Genomic DNA, 18,084 nt, shown 5'->3' with positions numbered 1-18,084 from the left:
CACATGATGAAGCCCTGCCCCCTGCTTCCGGCCACCCCGCTTCCGGCCCTCATTCAGCCAGGAGGAGGCAGGAGAAGAGGGAGGGTAAGTTGCTTCCTCCCTGCCTCTCCCCATCCCTGCCTGCCTGGGGCCAGGGAGGTCCTTCGTGGGGCTTCCTTGCACTCCCACGGGCCTTGCAGGTCCACCGCCAGGCCCCTCATGGGGCTCGGCAGTGGAGTTGCAAGGCCGGCGGCGGCGGCCAGGACCGTTGGGGGCGGGGTGTGTGGCCTTATGACACACGTCCGGTGATGTCAAGGGGTGTGGCCTTATGACACACTTCCGGTGATGTCAGGGTGTGTGGCATATGCTAATGAATTATGCTAATGAGTTCCCCTAGCTCTTTTTCTACGAAACGACCCCTGAAGAAGCTTCATTGACTTAATTCATTAATGCCCCTCCTGTCTCCCCAGTGGGAGCTCAAAGCAGCTTACACCATTCTCTTGTCCTCCATTTTATGCTCACAACAACCCTGTGAGGTTAGATTGTGCTAAGAGTGTGTTATCGGCCCAGGGTCACCCAGCAAGCTTCCATGTCAGAGTGAGGGTTTAAAACTGGGTCTCCCAGATCCTAGTCTAACCACCACCCAACTCCTGCTCCTTGGGGGGGGGGGTCACCTTTTAAAGGTGGGGATGCCAGGGATTGAACCTGGGACCTGTTGCATGCAAAGCGGAGGCTCTCCCGCTGAGCCATGGTCCTCTTCTTCTGTGAAGCCCACCCCCTGCTCCTTTGAACTGTCTTCTCATCGCACGATCTCGGTCCGCTCTCTCCCCTCCTGTTTGGCTCGAGGGGGACACTGAAATCCAGCCAAACGGCTTCTCACGCAAACCTGGGCAATCTTTAACCAGAGCCTGACCTATGCACTCAGGGGACAGGAGTCTCACAGATCAGGCCTCCTGGGTTTCAGATCCCACTGGAATGAAAACCAAACAAGAAAACAACCCAGTATTCTGAGGGTTCCCAACCTCCAGGTGGCACCTGGACATCTCCCCCCAATTACAACTGATCTCCAGGTGACCAAGATCAGTTCCCCTGGAGAAAATGGCTGCTTGGAAGGGTGGATCCTATGGCATGATATTCCTCCTAAGCCCCACCCTCCCAACCCCAACCCCAAATCTCCAGGTTTTTCCCAAACCAGAGCCGGCAACCTTGAGTGGGCATCCAACCAACATTTCTGTGATGGGAGCGGGGAGATACCTGGCTGGGCAGGACACTGTGGCCCTGTAGCCAGATCATAGAAAAGGAGGTGCAGGAGCTCATTAGCATAACTCATTTGCATATGCCACACCCCCTGACATCACCGGAAGTGTGTCAGAAGGCAACACCCACCACTCAGGCTCCACTGGACTGTTTTGGATTGCTAGCTATTGGGAGGGGGGACGTGCAGATCTGTCCTCGCAGAAGAGGAAGAGCTTGCACCTGAAGGCGGGCCCCGGGGGGGTGCTCTGCACCTTACCTGGCTGCTTCTTGCTCCTCGTGGCCCAACTGAGGGCTGCTGGGAGCAGGGGGCGGGGCTTGCTGCATGTGCCCTGCCCCCTGGGCTCCTTACTGCCGGAGCTCCGCTCCTGTGCGCTCCCGCAGGAAATGACCCCTGAATATGGGTAACCTTCGTTCCCGAATTTTAGATTGTAAGTGACCTCATCGACTGTGACTGGTGGCCAAGAGGGAATATCCACTAGTGAACCAATGATACGCGATGTGTAACGTTGATCTTTATATAGAATCTCAAAATGCTTTCCCCAGGTTTCTGCTTGGATGCAGCAATGATGTTCTTCTTGTTCGAGTAATGTGGTTGAATCAATTACACATATACTCTTACACTGTGAATGTAAGAAAGACGTCAGATACTCAGGGGTTATTTCCTGCGGGAGCGCACAGGAGTGGAGCTCCGGCAGTAAGGAGCCCAGGGGGTGGGCACATGCAACAAGCCCCACCCCCTGCTCCCAGCAGCCCTCAGTCGGGCCATGAGGAGCAAGAAGGAGCCAGGAAAATTGCAGAGCCCCCCACACACACCGGCCCAACTTCAGGTACAAGCTCTCCCTCCTCTGTGAGGGCAGATCTGCACGTTTCCCCCCCCCAATAGCCAGCAATCCAAAACAGTCCAGTGGAGCCTGAGCGGTGGGTGTTGCCCTCTGACACACTTCCGGTGATGTCAGGGGGTGTGGCATATGCAAATAAGTTGTGCTAATGAGTTATGCTAATGAGTTCCTGCACCTCTTTTTTATGAAATTACCCCTACAGATACTTACTCCTCTTCTTTCCAGATTTAAGCCATTACAACGTTACATTGATTTTAACCCTGAAATTCTTCGTACATACCTTTTAGAAGACAGTCAAAAACCTGTATCGCGTGCGGTGGCAAGGTTTTGCGCCCTGGCTCTGAGAAAGCGGAACTATTTGTCTAAGAAAATAGCTAAAAGACGAAGTATAAATCTTATTCGTGCTGTGATTGTAATCTATTATGTATTAGTGTCAAAGCCAGGGCTATTTTTGGGCAGGAACGCACAGGAATGGAGTTCCGGCTGGCTCCTGAGTTGGCCACGCCCAGCAGGAACTCATTAGCATAATAGGCCACACCCAACAGCAGGAACTCATTAGGATTGGCTACATTAGGGGTGTGTGGCCTAACATGCAAAGGGTTCCTGCTACAAAAAAAGGCCCTGGGTTTGGACCACAAACAAGGTCAACAGAATAAGAAGCAAAAGGTGGGTGTGGCTGGATGACCACACTTCTGGTAACACGGGGGTGCGGCCTGATATGCTAATGAGCTGCTATGTCAGGGATGTGGCCTAATATGCTAATGAGTTTCTGCTGTTGGGTGTGGCCTATTATGCTAATGAGTTCCTGCTGGGCTTTTTCTACAAAAAAAAGCCCTAGTCAAAGCTGTATTTTAACCTTGCTGGTCTCGACCGTAATAAATTTGAATTTAGGGGGGGAATTGATTGTAAGTTCTGCAAAGTGCTGAGAACAGGATTCCCAGTCTCCAGATGGTGACTGAGGATCTCCTGGAGAAAGTGACCACTTTGGAAGACAGAGGGCTTTGGCATTATACTCCCTCCCCTCCCCAAACCCCATCCTTCTCAGGCTCCACCCCCTCAAATCTCCAGGACTTTGAAGAAGAGATTGGATTTATACCCCGCCCTTCACTACCAGAAGGATTCTCAGAGCGGCTTACCATCTCCTTTCCCTTCCCCTCCCTACAACAGACACCCTGCGAGGTAGGTGGGGCTGAGAGAGCTCTCTCGAGAACTGCCCTTGAGAGAACAGCTCTGAGAGAACTGTGACAGACCCAAGGCCTCCAAGTGGGCCGCATGTGGAGGACAAGTTGGGAATCGAGCCCATTTCTCCAAGATTAGAGTCCACCCACTCTTAACCACTACACCACTCTCCTGCCGGACTCTAATTGAGCTGTTGCACTGCAGGCCAATAAGGCTGCCCTCTGAAACTCTCCTCTTTGTCCAGCTTTCACACCCATAAAACAGTGAAAGGGAATGCCGTACTGTGAATTAAAATGTTGCATTGGCTGCCAGAGGATGTAGTGATGGCCTCAGGAAGAAACAGATTTTGAAGGGGATTAGATAGATTCATGGAGGATAAGTCTAGCAATGGCTCCTAGCCATGGTGGCTGAGGCACTAATCCTCTGAATCCCAGAGCCAGGAGGCAACATCAGGGGAAGGCCTCAGCCTCCATGCTCTGTTGTTGACCCTCCAGAAGAACTAGTTAGGCTCTGTGTGAGACTGGATGCTGGACTTGATGGACCCCTGCTCTGATCCAGCAGGGCTCTTCTGGTGTTCTTATGAAGGCCTTGGCCTCTCCGCCCTGTTGTTGGCCCTCCAGAGGAACTGGTTGGCTACTGTGTGAGACAGGAGGCTGGACTGGATGGACTATTGGTCTAATCCAGTAGGGTTTTTCATGTTCTAATCCATCAGGGCTCTTCCTGTGTTCGTACGAAGGCCTCGGCCTCTCTGCCCTGTTGTTGGCCCTCCAGAGGAACTGGCTGGCCCCTGTGTGGGACAGGATGCTGGACTAGATGGACCACTGGTCTGACCCAGCAGGGCTCTTCTTATGTTCTTAGGAAGGCCTCGGCCTCTCTGCCCTGATGTTGGCCCTCCAGAGGAACTGGGTGGCCCCTGTGTGGGATAGGATGCTGGACTAGATGGACCACTGGTCTGATCCAGCAGGGCTCTTCTGATGTTCTTATGAAGGCCTCGGCCTCCATGCCCTGATGTTGGCCCTCCAGAGGAACTGGGTGGCCCCTGTGTGGGACAGGATGCTGGACTAGATGGACCACTGGTCTGATCCAGCAGGGCTCTTCTGATGTTCTTATGAAGGCCTCGGCCTCCATGCCCTGATGTTGGCCCTCCAGAGGAACTGGGTGGCCCCTGTGTGGGACAGGATGCTGGACTAGATGGACCACTGGTCTGATCCAGCAGGGCTCTTCTGATGTTCTTTTGAAGGCCTCGGCCTCCATGCCCTGTTGTTGGCCCTCCAGAGGAACTGGTTGGCCATTGTCTGAGACGGGAAGCTGGACTAGATGGTCTGATCCAGCAGGGCTCTTCTGATGTTCTTATGAATTGTCTTGATCTTGGTACATTCTCCGTACATTCAAGGATCTTTTCTAGCTCTTTCATGGCTGCCCTTCCCAGTCTCAGTCCCCTTCTGATTTGGGCTGACGACTGAGCCAAGGAATAGAAAATCTCGGACCATTTCAATGCCTCCATTGTCAACCTTAACCCCGTGTAACGGTGTGTTCAAAATGCTGGCCCTCTCACTGGCGTCCAGGAATGAGGCAATCTCGCCGGAGATAATCGGGAAAGTACCTGACGAGCCACCTCCTTGCTCGGGCCCCGTCCTGCCAAAGTCCCGGCGCTTCCACTGTTGTCGTTGGAGTCACTCCAGTTCTCACTGCTTTGTCAGCCTGGGCTCAGCTGCGACGAGGGAGGTTTGGCCACGGAAGGGGAGGCGGATCTTCCCTCTGGCTGCAGTCTATAAAATGATCTCTTGAGCCCGCTGGGAAGGCAGATCTAGTCCACCAGCTGAAGACGGAGATCCAGATTTGTTTCAGAAAGAGAGGCACGTTCAGACTGTGACAGACAGGTATTTATTCATTTGGGGTCAGGATAAACTGAGATGTGCCATTTTGTTCTTTTATGTGGTTTCCAAGTCGTGACTGACAAAGTGCCAAACACGCTAGGCCTGGGGTCCCCAACGTGCTGCCTGTGATTTTAGGAGATTTGATAAGAGGTGCTTGGGGGGGGGGTCAACAGTGGGAGGGCTTCTGGTGTCCTGGCCCCACTGGTGGACCTCCTGATGGCCCCTGGTATTTTTGGCCACTGCGTGACAGAGTGTTGGACTGGATGGGCCATTGGCCTGATCCGACATTGGCTTCTCTTATCTTCTTAAGAGCAGAGGTCCATTGGTGGCTATTAGCCATAAAGTATAGGTAGGAACTCTCAGTCTGGGGCAAGGGATGCTCTGTCTTCTTGGTGCTTGGGGGGGGGCAACAGTGGGAGGGCTTCTAGTGTCCTGGCCCCACTGCTGGACCTCCTGATGGCCCCTGGTATTTTTGGCCACTGTGTGACACAGAGTGTTGGACTGGATGGGCCACTGGCCTGATCCAACATTGGCTTCTCTTATGTTCTTAGGAGCAGAAGTCCATCCGTGGCTATTAGCCAGAAGGTATAGATAAGAACTCTCAGTTTGGGGCAAGGGATGCTCTGTATTCTCGGTGCTTGGGGGGGGGGCAACAGTGGGAGGGCTTCTAGTGTCCTGGCCCCACGGGTGGACCTCCTGAGGGCACCTGGTATTTTGGGCCACTGTGTGACACAGAGTGTTGGACTGGATGGGCCATTGGCCTGATCCAGCATTGGCTTCTCTTGTTATGTTCTTAAGATGTGCAGATTTTTTTAAAATGTTGCTTTGGCAGCTGCTGCCACCACAGCACAAGGATCTACACTGTGTGATTTTAGGTTAAACTGTGGTAATCATTTTGTGGCTGGCTCCGCCCCCTGTGGCAGCCATTTTGTTGCCGGACTAGGTACTCTACAGGGTATTGCTATTGACCAACGCTGGACGTTCACCTCTGGTTTGGCTCTTAGATAGATCAGGGAATAGTTCATTTCTCTGCTCCGTGGCTCAGGGGTAGAGCAGCTGCTTGGCACGCAGAAAGCCACAGACGCAATTCCCAGGATTCTCCAGTTAAAAGAATCGGGAAATGGATGATATGAAGTTCCTCTGCCCGAAACCCTGGAGAGCGGCTGCCAGCCAGCCTAATCAACATTAACATTGACAGACCAAGCTTCAGAGTGTGACACATAGGTCAGGATACCCTGTGATGAATCACTTTATGCTAAAATCTAGTTTCCTAGTCGTGATGGGCAAAGTGCCAACCACAGGCGAGGCCTGGGGTCCTCAACGTGGTGGGCATGGGAGCCAAGGTGCCCACAAACACCTCTTCTGGTGCCCGCCGGTATTAGGCAGCTTTAACTGGAGAGCCAGTTTGGTGTAGTGGTTAGGAGCGCGGACTCTAATCTGGGAGAACCAGGTTTGATTCCCCACTCCTCCACATGCAGCTGCTGATGTGGCCTTGGGTCAGTCACAAGTTCTCTCAGAGCTGTTCTCTCAAAGGCAGTCCTCGAAAGAGCTCTCTCAGCCCCACCGACCCCACAGGGTGTCTGTTGTGGGGAGGGGGAGGGAAAGGAGATTGTAAGCCGCTCTGAGACTTCGAGTGAAGGGCAGGGTATAAATCCAATCTCCCCCTCCCCTCCTTTTATGAGCAATGGGGCCAATAGCAGCTTGGGAGCAATTTTTATTCTAAAAATGGCATGGAGGGAAGAAAATACTCCACCAACGCCACCTGTGTAGCAGAGTCTTGGTATACTGCTGTAGTACACATAGAACCTTATCTGCAGGAATCATTTCGTAGAGAGAGGTGAGGAAGCTCATTAGCATAACTCATTTGCATACGCCACACCCCCTGACATCACCGGAAGTGTGTCCGAAGGCAACACCCACCGCTCAGGATTCACTGGACTGTTTTGGATTGCTAGCTATTGGGGGGGGGGAAACATGCAGATCTGTCCTCGCAGAGGAGGGAGAGCTTGTACCTGAATAAAACTTGGTCTTAAAGGTGCCAATGGACTGTTTTGGATTGCTAGCTATTGGGGAGGGGGGAACGTGCCGATCTGTCCTCGCAAAGGTGGGAGAGCTTGTACCTGAAGGCGGGCGGAGGGGGGGGGCTCTGCAACTTACCTGGCTGCTTCTTGCTCCTCATGGCCCGACTGAGGACTGCTGAAAGCAGGGGACGGGGCTTGTTGCATGTGCCCGCCCCCTGGGCTCCTTACTGCCGGAGCTCTGCTCCGTTGTGCTCCCGCAGGAAATAACCCCTGCTTATCTGCACTTAGTTGGCTCCAAAAGAGTCCTCTCGTGAGCAGACGTGGGGAGGGGCAACAGCTTAGTCACAGAGCATCTGCTTGGCATGCTGAAGGTCCGAGGTTCAATCTCCGGCATCTCCAATTATACGATCAGGATTGTAGGTGATGGGAAAGATCTCTCCTTGAGACCTTAGAAAGCTGCTGCCAGTCTGAGTAGGCGATTCTGACTCTGACGGACCAAGGATCGGATAGCATTGTGCGTGGAATAGCCAGGAGGTCCCAGAGGCTTTAGCGGCCGAAGCTGTAGCTCTTTTTTGACACCACTAGGTGGCGAGTGATGTTTATTTTTTAGGCTTAGAGTGCTGTGACTTGCCTAAGGCCACCCAGCTGGCTTCGAGTGGGTAAGTGGGGAATCGAACCCGGTTCTCCATATTACAGTCTGCTCCTCTTAACCACACACCAAACTGGTTCTCTGAGGGGAGGGACAGTGGCTCAGTGGCAGAACATCTGGGGAAAGTCCCAGGTGCAGACCCAGGTAATGTGAAAGACCTCTGTCTGAGACCCTGGAGAGCCGCTATCAGTCAGAGCAGACCAGATTGACCTCAATAAACTCAGGAGAAGACAGCGTCATGTGTTTTAACACACGACACCCATGCAAATGAGTATTGCTCGTGTGTCCGTATCGACCCGCATGTTTGCTAAGCATATTTCCCCAGAACCTTTTTTCTGTGTCTGTATTTGGTAGGACCCTTGGGCGCAGATATCGATGGTCATTATGCTGTTCCTTGCAAGCCTGGGCCTTATGTCGGCCACAGAGTTCCTCCTCGCCAGTGTTGTTTTCTGCCTCATCTTCACGACCCTCAATTCCTCCCGGAAGCGGATACCCCAAGGACTCTGGGAACTCCCGGGACCTGTGGGCTACCCACTGATCGGCAGCATGCTGGAGATAGGGAAGAACCCCCATCTGAGCCTGACGCAGATGAGCAAGAAATACGGGGATGTGATGAAGGTCCGCATTGGCACGAGACCCGTGTTGGTGCTAAGCGGGCTGGAGACCATCAAGCAGGCCATGGTGAAGCAAGGAGGGGACTTCATGGGGCGCCCAGACCTGTACAGCATGCGGCATGTTACAGACGGCCAGAGCATGTCCTTCAGCACAGATTCTGGGGAGGTGTGGGCGGCCCGCAGGAAGTTGGTCCAAAACGCCTTGAAGAATTTTGCTTCCTCTCCCAGCCCGGGCTCTTTGTCCTCCACCCTGCTGGAAGAACACGTCTCCCAAGAGGCGGAACGCCTGGTCACCAAACTGCAAGAGGTGATGCGGGAGCAGCAGAGGTTTGACCCCTTTCGGTACCTCGTGGTCTCCGTGGCCAACGTGGTCTCCGCCATGTGCTTCGGCAAGCGCCACAGCCACGACGACCAGCAGCTGCTCGGCATCGTGAACGAAAGCGAGCAGTTTGTGGAAGTCGCCTCCTCTGGGAACCTCGTCGATTTTATCCCCCTGCTCCGACTCCTCCCCGGGAATAGCATGAAGAAGTTCAAGGAATTCAATCAACGGTTCACTCATTTCCTGCAGAACATTGTCAAAGACCATTATGAGAGTTTCAGTAAGGTAAGGAACTGGGGCCCTGACCCAGATAGCCCAGCCTAGACTAAATTAAAATTAGAATTATCGTACAGAATTGTGTGTAGTGTAGCCAGGAGATCCAAGGATTGTCTGGCTGCCTGAAGCTCTAGCTCTTTTAGTAGCAAGCTAGGCTTATTTGTTTCGGCTGAGAGAGCTCTGAAAGTGCTGTGACTGACCCAAGGTCACCCTGCTGGCTTCATGTGGAGAATTGGGGAATAGAACCCAGTTCTCCAGATTAGAGTCCATCACTCTTAACCACTACACCATGCTGGCTCTCTCCCAGCTGACTGATCCTATCAGATCATGCAAACTAAGTAGCATCTGCCCTGATTAGTATTTAGATGAGAGATCACCAAGGTAGTTCGTGGTCCCTTCACAGAGGCAGGCAATGGCAAGCCACCTCTGTTCATCTGCCCCCCCTTGCTACACACATTTACAGCTTCGTTCTGGACCCTCCCCAAGCAGACAGATTGTGTGAACTGCCTCTGTCTTTTCAGGACAACATCCGAGACATCACTGACTCCCTCATTGACCTCAGCCAAGAAAAGGACAGAAATACAAAGATTCAGCTCCCGACTGAGAAAATAGTGAACCTCGTTAATGATATTTTTGGTGCTGGTAAGTGTGTTTCCAAAGTTCAGAGACAGAGCGGTGTCTAGAACAAAATAAAAAAAGGAGTTGCAGATAAGGAATCCAAGAAAAATTGCTTAGTGACAACGGAGACAGATATGTTTCCACTCGCTGTCTGTCCCTATTAAGATCTTTCACATACACCATGGTGCTTTTACAGACACATCCTGGGGTATTTCCAGACAACATTCAAATCCTACTGTCATGGCACAGGTGGGGTGTCACCTGATGCTGCCACCACTCTAGGTATAGGATCCCTTGAGAAGGCCCAGAGCACCCTCCCAAGACCATCAGACCTCCGTTTTGGCTGAATAATAGGCGTGAGGACCAGGCAGAGTGAAGCAAGGAAAATGGTTTATTTTATAGGAGGTCAAACAAACAAGGTGCAGGAATAATAACAGTAAGTGGGTAAAAAGAAAAGAAATCAAATGCTCTAATGCGTCTAAATATACTGTCCCTAGCTCACTATCTCAAGTGGCCTTAGACTACTCACCCTTCCCTCAGGATGAGGGTTTCTTCCCCACAGCAGCCTCTCTTCTGTCCCTGTTCCCTGGGAAGAAGAACAGCTTTTTCTCTTGCACCAGTTCTTTTATTCCCCAGCCCTCTTCTTTCCTATTGGTCAAAATCGGTGCCAAAACTTCCCAAGGCCTTCTGGGGTTTGTAGGCCCAGCCCCCCCTACTGCTAGCCAGGCTCCCCGGGCCTAGTAGGCCTCTGGTGGCACAGCCCAGATCATGACACCTACCTTCTGTAGTCTGAGGATCTCAGGTAGCAACGGTCGAGAAAAAGACTTTGGAGACCCTGGCAGAGAACACCACGCTGGGCTAGATAGATCAAAAGTCTGATTCTGTTCAAGGCAACTTTCTAGGATTGTGCAGGAAGTATCTCACAAGCCTTAGCATTTATCCTTTTGGTATCTCTGCAGGTTTCGACACAGTGACCACAGCCTTATCCTGGTGTCTCACGTACCTTGTAGTGTATCCCGAAATTCAGAAGAAGATCCAGGGAGAAATAGGTAAATCCAGGATTTGGTAACCATTTAAGATCTCTTTCTGGTAAGCTGGCGGTTCCAGTCTCTCTCTCTCTCGCTTCTGTGACCTGCAGACGAAACCATCGGCAGCGAGAGGAAGCCAAGACTGTCGGACCGGCCCCTGCTGCCTTATACGGAAGCCTTTATCCAAGAAGTGTTCAGACATTCCTCCTTCCTACCTTTCACAATCCCCCACTGGTAAGTCCCGGGCGTTTGAAAGAGACAACTGAACATGTCCCAGCTCTCAAGCTTGTATCCGGTAGTACCTGATCTCCAATGCTATGTCTTCCTTGCCTCTATGGAAGCTGTTGCTGATGCTTGTCTGTTTTGAGAGTCTCGGCTTTTTGAAAGAGAAACCAAGGTTCTAGTCCTATGGTTAGAAATTCTGCAGAAAACGTGTTCCGAAGAATTCTCTAAAGTCAAGGTAGGGCTGTCTAGGAGTCAGGAGGCTCTTTGTGGCTCACTCATCACCTCTACATCCATTACAGCCGTGGCAGAAAGCGCTGGGAAGTCGCAGCCAACTTATGGTAGAGTTTTCAAGGCTAGAGACATTCAGAGGTGGCTTGTTGTTGCCTGCCTCTGCATAGCAACCCTAGGCTTCTCTTGTGGTCTCCCATCCAAGTTCTTACTGTTGGGAAAAATAGGCAAAAATACTTAAACACTCAGAGTTTGCAATGGATCTTTGCTTCACTGGAGAGGAGACATTTCTTTCTATGAAAAGAATTTATTTCTAAGGGGAAAGGGTACACAGGAAACCTACGAAATAAAAGAGATATCTAGAGCTACATGTTCACATCTTTACAGCTACAGACACATGGTCACACAACAATGGAGAATCTCCTTCTTCTTGACCCCCTAGAAGGAAGTCACCTGATTACGTCAACCGATCAGTGTTACAAAACAGACCTCAGTTTTCCCGGGCTTTGCTTGCATTGGCTCTGTGCCAGCTTTCCTTCTGGGTCAGGCTAAACAAGAGCACAGAAGGTAAACAGTTTGACCCTATAATGACTGGGATCTAGACCTTGCACCTCACCTATTTCCAACACTAACTAGGGCTGATCCTGCTTAGCTTCTGAGATCTGATGAGATCAAGGGAAAAGACATCAAGAGATGGTTGGCCATGGCCTGCCTCTGCGTAGCGACCCTGGACTTCCTTGAAGGTCTTCCATCCAAGCACTAACCAGGGCCGACCCTGCTTAGCTTCTGAGATCTGATGAGATCGGGCTAGCCTGGGCCGTCCAGGTCAAGGCACAGCCATGGCACCTGCCCCTATATCCCTATCCCTATCTCTATTCCTTGGAGCTGCGGTGGCTCAAGTGGTTAAGATGCTGAACTGCAGGCTGTGGAAGGTCAGTAGTTCAGCAGTTCGAGACTCGAGCGCGCCACATGACAGGGTGAGCTCCCGTCTCTAGTTCCAGCTCCTGCCAACCTAGCAGTTCGAAAGCAAGAAATTACAAGTAGATAAATAGGTACCACTTCGGTGGGAAGGTAACAGCGTTCCGTGCGCCTTGGTGTTTAGTCATGCTGGCCACGTGACCACGGAAACGTCTTCGGACAGCGCTGGCTCTTCGGCTTTGAAACGGAGATGAGCACTGCAACCCTAGAGTCGGATTCGACTGGCTTTCGAGCAAGGGAACCTTTACCTTTACCTTTATCTCTATTCCTTCCTCATTTCCCACTCCCACAGCCCCTTTCAGCATCTTATATTTCCAGCTGTCAGAACCCACAGCCAACAACGAAGTACACGCATTCGGGAACGGTTATACTTTTATTGCAGAGCTATATATGCAGTAACATAGGCACTGTTAAGAATGGTGGCGGCCCCATGGGCATAATAGGATATAGGGTATTCGTATGCACCCCACCCCCAGCACTGGCCAATTAGGCACCCTCCCACACGGGGGATAATGACTCTAGACCGTTAGGTAGCTGAAGCTGAGAACGAACACTCTCCCATGACACCTAGGGAAAACCCAGACACCACAACACCCTCCTGCACATCTATATAGATAAGCGTTTCGGCGCATAGCAGAGAAAGCACAGAAAGGAATGCAGTGGCAATTAACCTGAAAGGAAAGCAATAGCAATTAACCAGATACAGACCAAACTCCCCAACCTTCATGGCAGCATAGCTGACACCAACATTTTACTGAGGGGTGAGACAGTCCTAGCATATATTTATATTTCGTCCTTCCTCCAAGGAGCCTGGGGTTCCACCTTATCTAGGATTTTGAACCCAGGGCTTCCGGGTCCTAGTCCAACACTAGGACTATCAACCTGGAATCCACGTAACTGTTAGCCGGTCGCCATGAGACAGGCTTTTAAAAGGAGCGAATTTGCTTTCTATTTCCAGCACAACCAGAGACACCATCTTGAATGGCTACTTTATCCCAAAGGATATGTGCGTCTTTGTCAACCAGTGGCAGGTCAACCACGATAAGTGAGTATCTCCAAAACCTTCACCTGAGAGAGCCAGTGTGGTATAGTGGTTAAGGGCAATAGACTCTAATCTGGAAGACTGGGTACAGTTCGGCAGTCCTCCGCAAAAAGCTAGCTGGGTGACCTTGGGTCGGTCATGGCTCTTTCAGAGCTCTCTCAGCCCCCCAAATAAGTCTAGCTCGCCACCTAGTGTTGCGTAATGCTACAAGAGCTAGAATAAGGGGAGCGGTGGCACAGTGGGTATATCCCACTGTCTTAACACCCGAACTGTGTCAGTTTGAGCCCCGTGCTGGTGTGAGCAGCCAGCCTGTTGTCCCCAGCTCATCGTCCACCCAGCGATTCGAAAGCCTCGGTGAGTAGATAAAATGGGAACCACTCCTTAGAGAGGGTGGGCACACCAACTCCCCTGTGGGAAGGTGTTAGCTGTCGGTTGGGACGTCCTGCTCCAGGATCGGAAGGCAGTAGAAACTACTCGGCTACAAGAAAAATCCCTGTAGTGGGATGCTCCGGCCAGGCGGTGGCAGTGTGGTGATACGACATACAGGTCCTGAAGCCCCAATGTCATCAAGCCGGTCGACGCAGCCGTTCGGGACATGACTGATCCAAGCCAGAGACGTTTCCACCGTGCAGTTACAGCGTGTGCAATTAAAAATGAATTATATGTTGTCTTTCCTATCCCCTATGAAACATTGTTAGTCCCCTGTCTAAAAGTGTAACTGTAAATCACTTCGAGCCCACTCGTGGGGAAAGTGATTAATAAATCGAAAGCATTATTATTATTATTTTATTATTAACTTCAGGCTGCCAGACAATCTTAGGATCTCTTGGCTATGCTCCCTAATTATTATTAGGTGATATGAGTTTTAGAACTTGTGAGAATTTGGTTTTTGATGTGTTATCGGCCCTCATCCTTTGAGGTAGGTAACAAAATGAATGCATTAATATATAAAATAGGACACGTAATGGGTAAATACAGGCCCGCAGCCAGGATTTTGTGGCTTGTGGGGTAAAAAATTTTCTGGTGGGACTGCCATTATATTTCTGTCTGTATCTAAACAACTGTACTTTTAAGTAATAATAAAGACAATAACACTACTATTAAATTAAATTAAATTAAATTAAATTAAATTAAATTAAATTAAATACAGCAGAAACACCCCTACAACAGCCACCCCGGACATGAATGAAATGCAAAAACACATCCCACCCTTCCCCTGCCTAAAACGATGAAATCCCTTGCCATTTTCAGCAGTTAACCTTGTGGGGCTGGCCCTTTAAGAAAGGGGCCGGAGCCCCCAAGAACCCCACTCACTCAATCAATCAATCTAATTTATTGCGGCAGGGGCCAGTAAAGCAGTACAATTCTGATACAAAAGGGATTAAAATAGTAATAACATGGGAATAATATAAAAACATTAACAGGAGAAAGTTAATAACATTAGTAAAGAACCCCACTGTAGCTTCGGGCCAGGGTAAATATAGTCAAAGGATTGCCAGGCTTTGAAACAAATATCTTCGAAGGAGCAAGGAAGTAAAAACATGCTTTATTTCCAGGGACCTTTGGAAAGATCCTTCCACATTTAAACCGGAACGTTTCCTTTCCGCCAACGGGAAGGAAATCGACAGGGACGAGTGCGAGAAGGTGTTGGTATTCGGTTTGGGCAAGAGGCGATGCGTCGGGGAGACGATCGCTCGGTGGGAGGTCTTCCTCTTCCTGACCACTCTGCTACAGGAGCTCCAGATCACGATCCAGGATGGCGTCAAAGTGGACATGACCCCTCGCTATGGGCTGACCATGAAGCTGAAGAGATGCGAGCACTTCCAAGTGACCAAGCGCTCCCCAACGAGGCCCGCCGAGTGAACCGTGAAGCCAAAAAGGACCTTGTGACGCATGTCGATCCCTGCAGGCCCTTGATCATGCATTGCTTTCCTTTTTCTCCTAGAAGGACCTCTCCCGCTTTCCGCTTCAGCCAAACTAAGAATTACAACCGATTGCAAGAATTGCCACTCCCAGGATTACGAGTGGTCTCCAGACCAGCGGTCAGTTCCCCTGGAGATAAAAATGGCGGCTTTGGAGGGTGGGAGTCTACGGCCTTCTCCCCTGCGGAGGTCCCTCCCCGCTCCAAACCCCGCCCTCTCCAAGCTCCACCCCCCTCCAAATCTCTAGGAATTTCCCAGCTGGCAGATAGGAACCCTAGGACTGGCAAAATACGAGTTCAAATCCCAGCTCAGGGCTAAAACAGGTAGGTGCTGCAAGTTCTGTATTCGTTGAATGTAAGTTTTAGATTCACAGAGGTCGGATTCATATCTGGAGAATGGAGCATGAGGAGGATGTGTGTGCGTGTGTTACCCGGGCACTTTTTCACAGACCTGAAAAGGCTCTGTGGAACTGCGTGCCTGGAAATTAAGTTTAAAAGATAGCTGGCAATTCCAAACATGGACCCCACCTGGTTTGGTCATCCTTAGGCGACTTACGGCCAATAATGGTCTCCCAGCCGAATCCACCTTGTAGGGTTGTTGTGAGGGTAAATCACAGGTGAGGATAACAATGTGATTGACAGATTTCGAGAAGGACAGAGGAGGAGCACTGTGCTGTGTTGTTTTAAGGAGAAAAGACAGGACCTCTAAAAGCATGCAGAAGGTCGCAGGTTGAATTCCCGGCATCTCCAGTTAAAGGACCAGGCAGTAGGTGATGGGAAAGGCCTCAGCCTGAGACCCCAGAGAGCTGCTACCAGTCAAAGTAGACAATGGGCTCTTTTTGTAGCGGGAACTCCTTTGCATATTAGGCCACACACCCCTAATGTAGCCAATCCTCCAGGAGCTTATAGAGCTCTTCTTACAGGAGCTACTGTAAGCTCTTGGAGGATTGGCTACATTAGGGGTGTGTGGCCTAATATGCAAAGGAGTTCCTGCTACAAAAAGAGCCCTGCGGGATGGGCCAAGGGTCTGATTCAGTATATGGCAGCTTCGTACCTCCATGTGGATTTTCTTCCCTTCGATAATGCCAGTAAGAAAGACCAGCTTTGAACAGCAAAACTGAGTGGACCTAACCCTCTCCCTTCCATGCACGGCCCCGAGGCAAACTGAGGCTGTCCCCAGTTCGCACCTTATGGACAGGACAAGGGGATTAATGTGCTCTGTCTGAGCCCTGAGCGAGGCAACAGCATCATATACCCTTAGGCCTGGGGCTACAGGAAAGTGCAACTTCCTATTAGAAATTGCTACTGAGCATAGTTGTGATATATACCTCTGATCTGTGACTTTATGGTCTTCATCCTTTATATGCCCATCCTGATGTCTTCCCAAGGACAGTTGGGACACCTTGCACATTCAAGAAAGACAATTTGTATATTGCAACGTCTTGGCACTCAGGCACTGGTCTCTCCCTTTCTCACAGTACAAGGACTCGTGGGCACTCCATGAAATTGCTGAGCGGTCGGGTTAGAACGGATAAAAGGAAGTACTTCTTCACCCAAAGAGTGATTAACACATGGAATTCACTGCCACAGGAAGTGGTGGTGGCTACAAGCATGGACGGCTTCAAAAGGGAATTAGATAAGCATATGGAGCAGAGGTGCATCAGTGGCTATTAGCCACAAGGTATAGATAGGGACTCTGGGGCAAGGGATGCTCTGTCTTCTTGGTGCTGGGGGGGGGGGTCAACAGTGGGAGGGCTTCTAATGTCCTGGCCCCACTGGTGGACCTCCTGATGGTATTTCTGGCCACTGTGTGATACAGAGTGTTGGGTTGGATGGGCCTTTGGCCTGATCCAACATTGGCGTCTCTTATGTTCTTATGAAGTATGCAGAAAGGACCTACACTTTTTTGGGCATAGGGCATACTTGTTCATGCCCGTATAACTGTACCGGGTTACCTTGGATAACCTGGGTACCTGACAGATCCATGCCTCGTTAACCTTCTTGTCGAGCTCTGCAAGTCTCATCCATTCAGTCATGAAAGGGTTAAGCTGAAGTTTCTGTAAGCTAAGAATAGCAAGTTTAGCATAGGACCAATGAGGTGCTGAATAGATTCAAAAAGGGGAAGGTTTTATTCTTCATGACGAGACCTTAAGGTTGACTATTTTGGCTAATCGATATATTGGAGATCGTTCTCATGCTATTCTGCACATACACAAGGGGAGGAGCTTTTTTGGGGGGGGAATTCCATTCCTTGGGGGCAGAGGGAAGAAAGAAACGAGATGGAGTGAATCAGAACTAGAAAGACGAGTTGGTTTGAATGTTGTCGTTTTCTTTCCATTTTCTTTTCCAAATTTTGAAGTAAACTTTCCCCTAGAACTTAAACACACTTGTCTGTGATTCATTATTCCACCGAGCTTCATTTACTCTGCTAAATATCCAACGCTTCTTAGGAGTCTATGTAGCTCCAAACTAAACGAACTTCCCATCTTAAAGGAGGAGGATGAGAAAAGGAGGAGGAAGAGGAGGAAGTTGATTTTATACCCCGCCCTTTACTACTCGAAGGAGTCTCAGGGTGGCTTACAAACTCCTTCCCTTTCTCTCCCCACAACAGGCACCCTGTGAGCAATGCTCCCTCTAACCTATGGAGTGTTGTGAGCAAAAATTCTACTTTGTGAGCTACTGGCATTAAAGTTATGCTCCGGAGCCATCCTTCCTGAGCTAAGACAGAAATATGTGAGCCGGAGGCTAAAAAACTGTGAGCTAGTTCACACTAACTCAGCTTAGAGGGGACACTGCCTGGGAGGTCGGTGGGGCTGAGAGAGCTCTTTCAAGAACTGCTCGTGAGAGAATGAGAGAACTTGTGACAGACCCGAGGTTACCCAGCTTCCTGCATGTGGAGGAGGAGGGGAAGCAAACCTGGTTCTCAAGATCAGAGTCCGCCGCTCTTCGCCACTACGGCCAACTATTTCCCCGGTTTCTGTGCCCATGCGGGCAAGCTGCAACAGAGAACATCTCCTTGGAAACCATTTTTACA

At 50.5% G+C, this 18,084-nt stretch overlaps 1 protein-coding gene across 1 annotated transcript; it reads left to right on the top strand.

The window, feature by feature from the left end:
• Window positions 1-8,185: 8,185 nt before the first annotated feature.
• Window positions 8,186-14,992, top strand: LOC107114917 (cytochrome P450 1A5-like). Its single transcript, XM_015416524.1, has 6 exons — window positions 8,186-9,019; window positions 9,532-9,652; window positions 10,588-10,677; window positions 10,767-10,890; window positions 13,046-13,132; window positions 14,686-14,992. The coding sequence occupies exons 1-6, from the start codon at window positions 8,186-8,188 to the stop codon at window positions 14,990-14,992; spliced, it is 1,563 nt and encodes a 520-aa protein (XP_015272010.1).
• Window positions 14,993-18,084: the final 3,092 nt, after the last annotated feature.

The sequence above is a fragment of the Gekko japonicus genome, unplaced genomic scaffold, assembly GCF_001447785.1.
Source record: "Gekko japonicus isolate JY-2015 unplaced genomic scaffold, Gekko_japonicus_V1.1 scaffold2676, whole genome shotgun sequence".
NCBI classification, from domain to species: Eukaryota; Metazoa; Chordata; class Lepidosauria; order Squamata; family Gekkonidae; genus Gekko; species Gekko japonicus.
Note: the sequence above shows the minus strand (reverse complement) of the source record. Positions and strands in the feature narration are given on the sequence as shown.

Coding starts and splice junctions, on each gene's coding strand:
- LOC107114917 (XM_015416524.1), top strand. CDS start 8,186: ATGCTGTTCCTTGCAAGCCTGGGCCTTATGTCGGCCACAGAGTTCCTC. Junction 10,678..10,766: donor GAAGATCCAGGGAGAAATAG/GTAAATCCAGGA, acceptor TGTGACCTGCAG/ACGAAACCATCGGCAGCGAG. Junction 10,891..13,045: donor CCTTTCACAATCCCCCACTG/GTAAGTCCCGGG, acceptor TTCTATTTCCAG/CACAACCAGAGACACCATCT.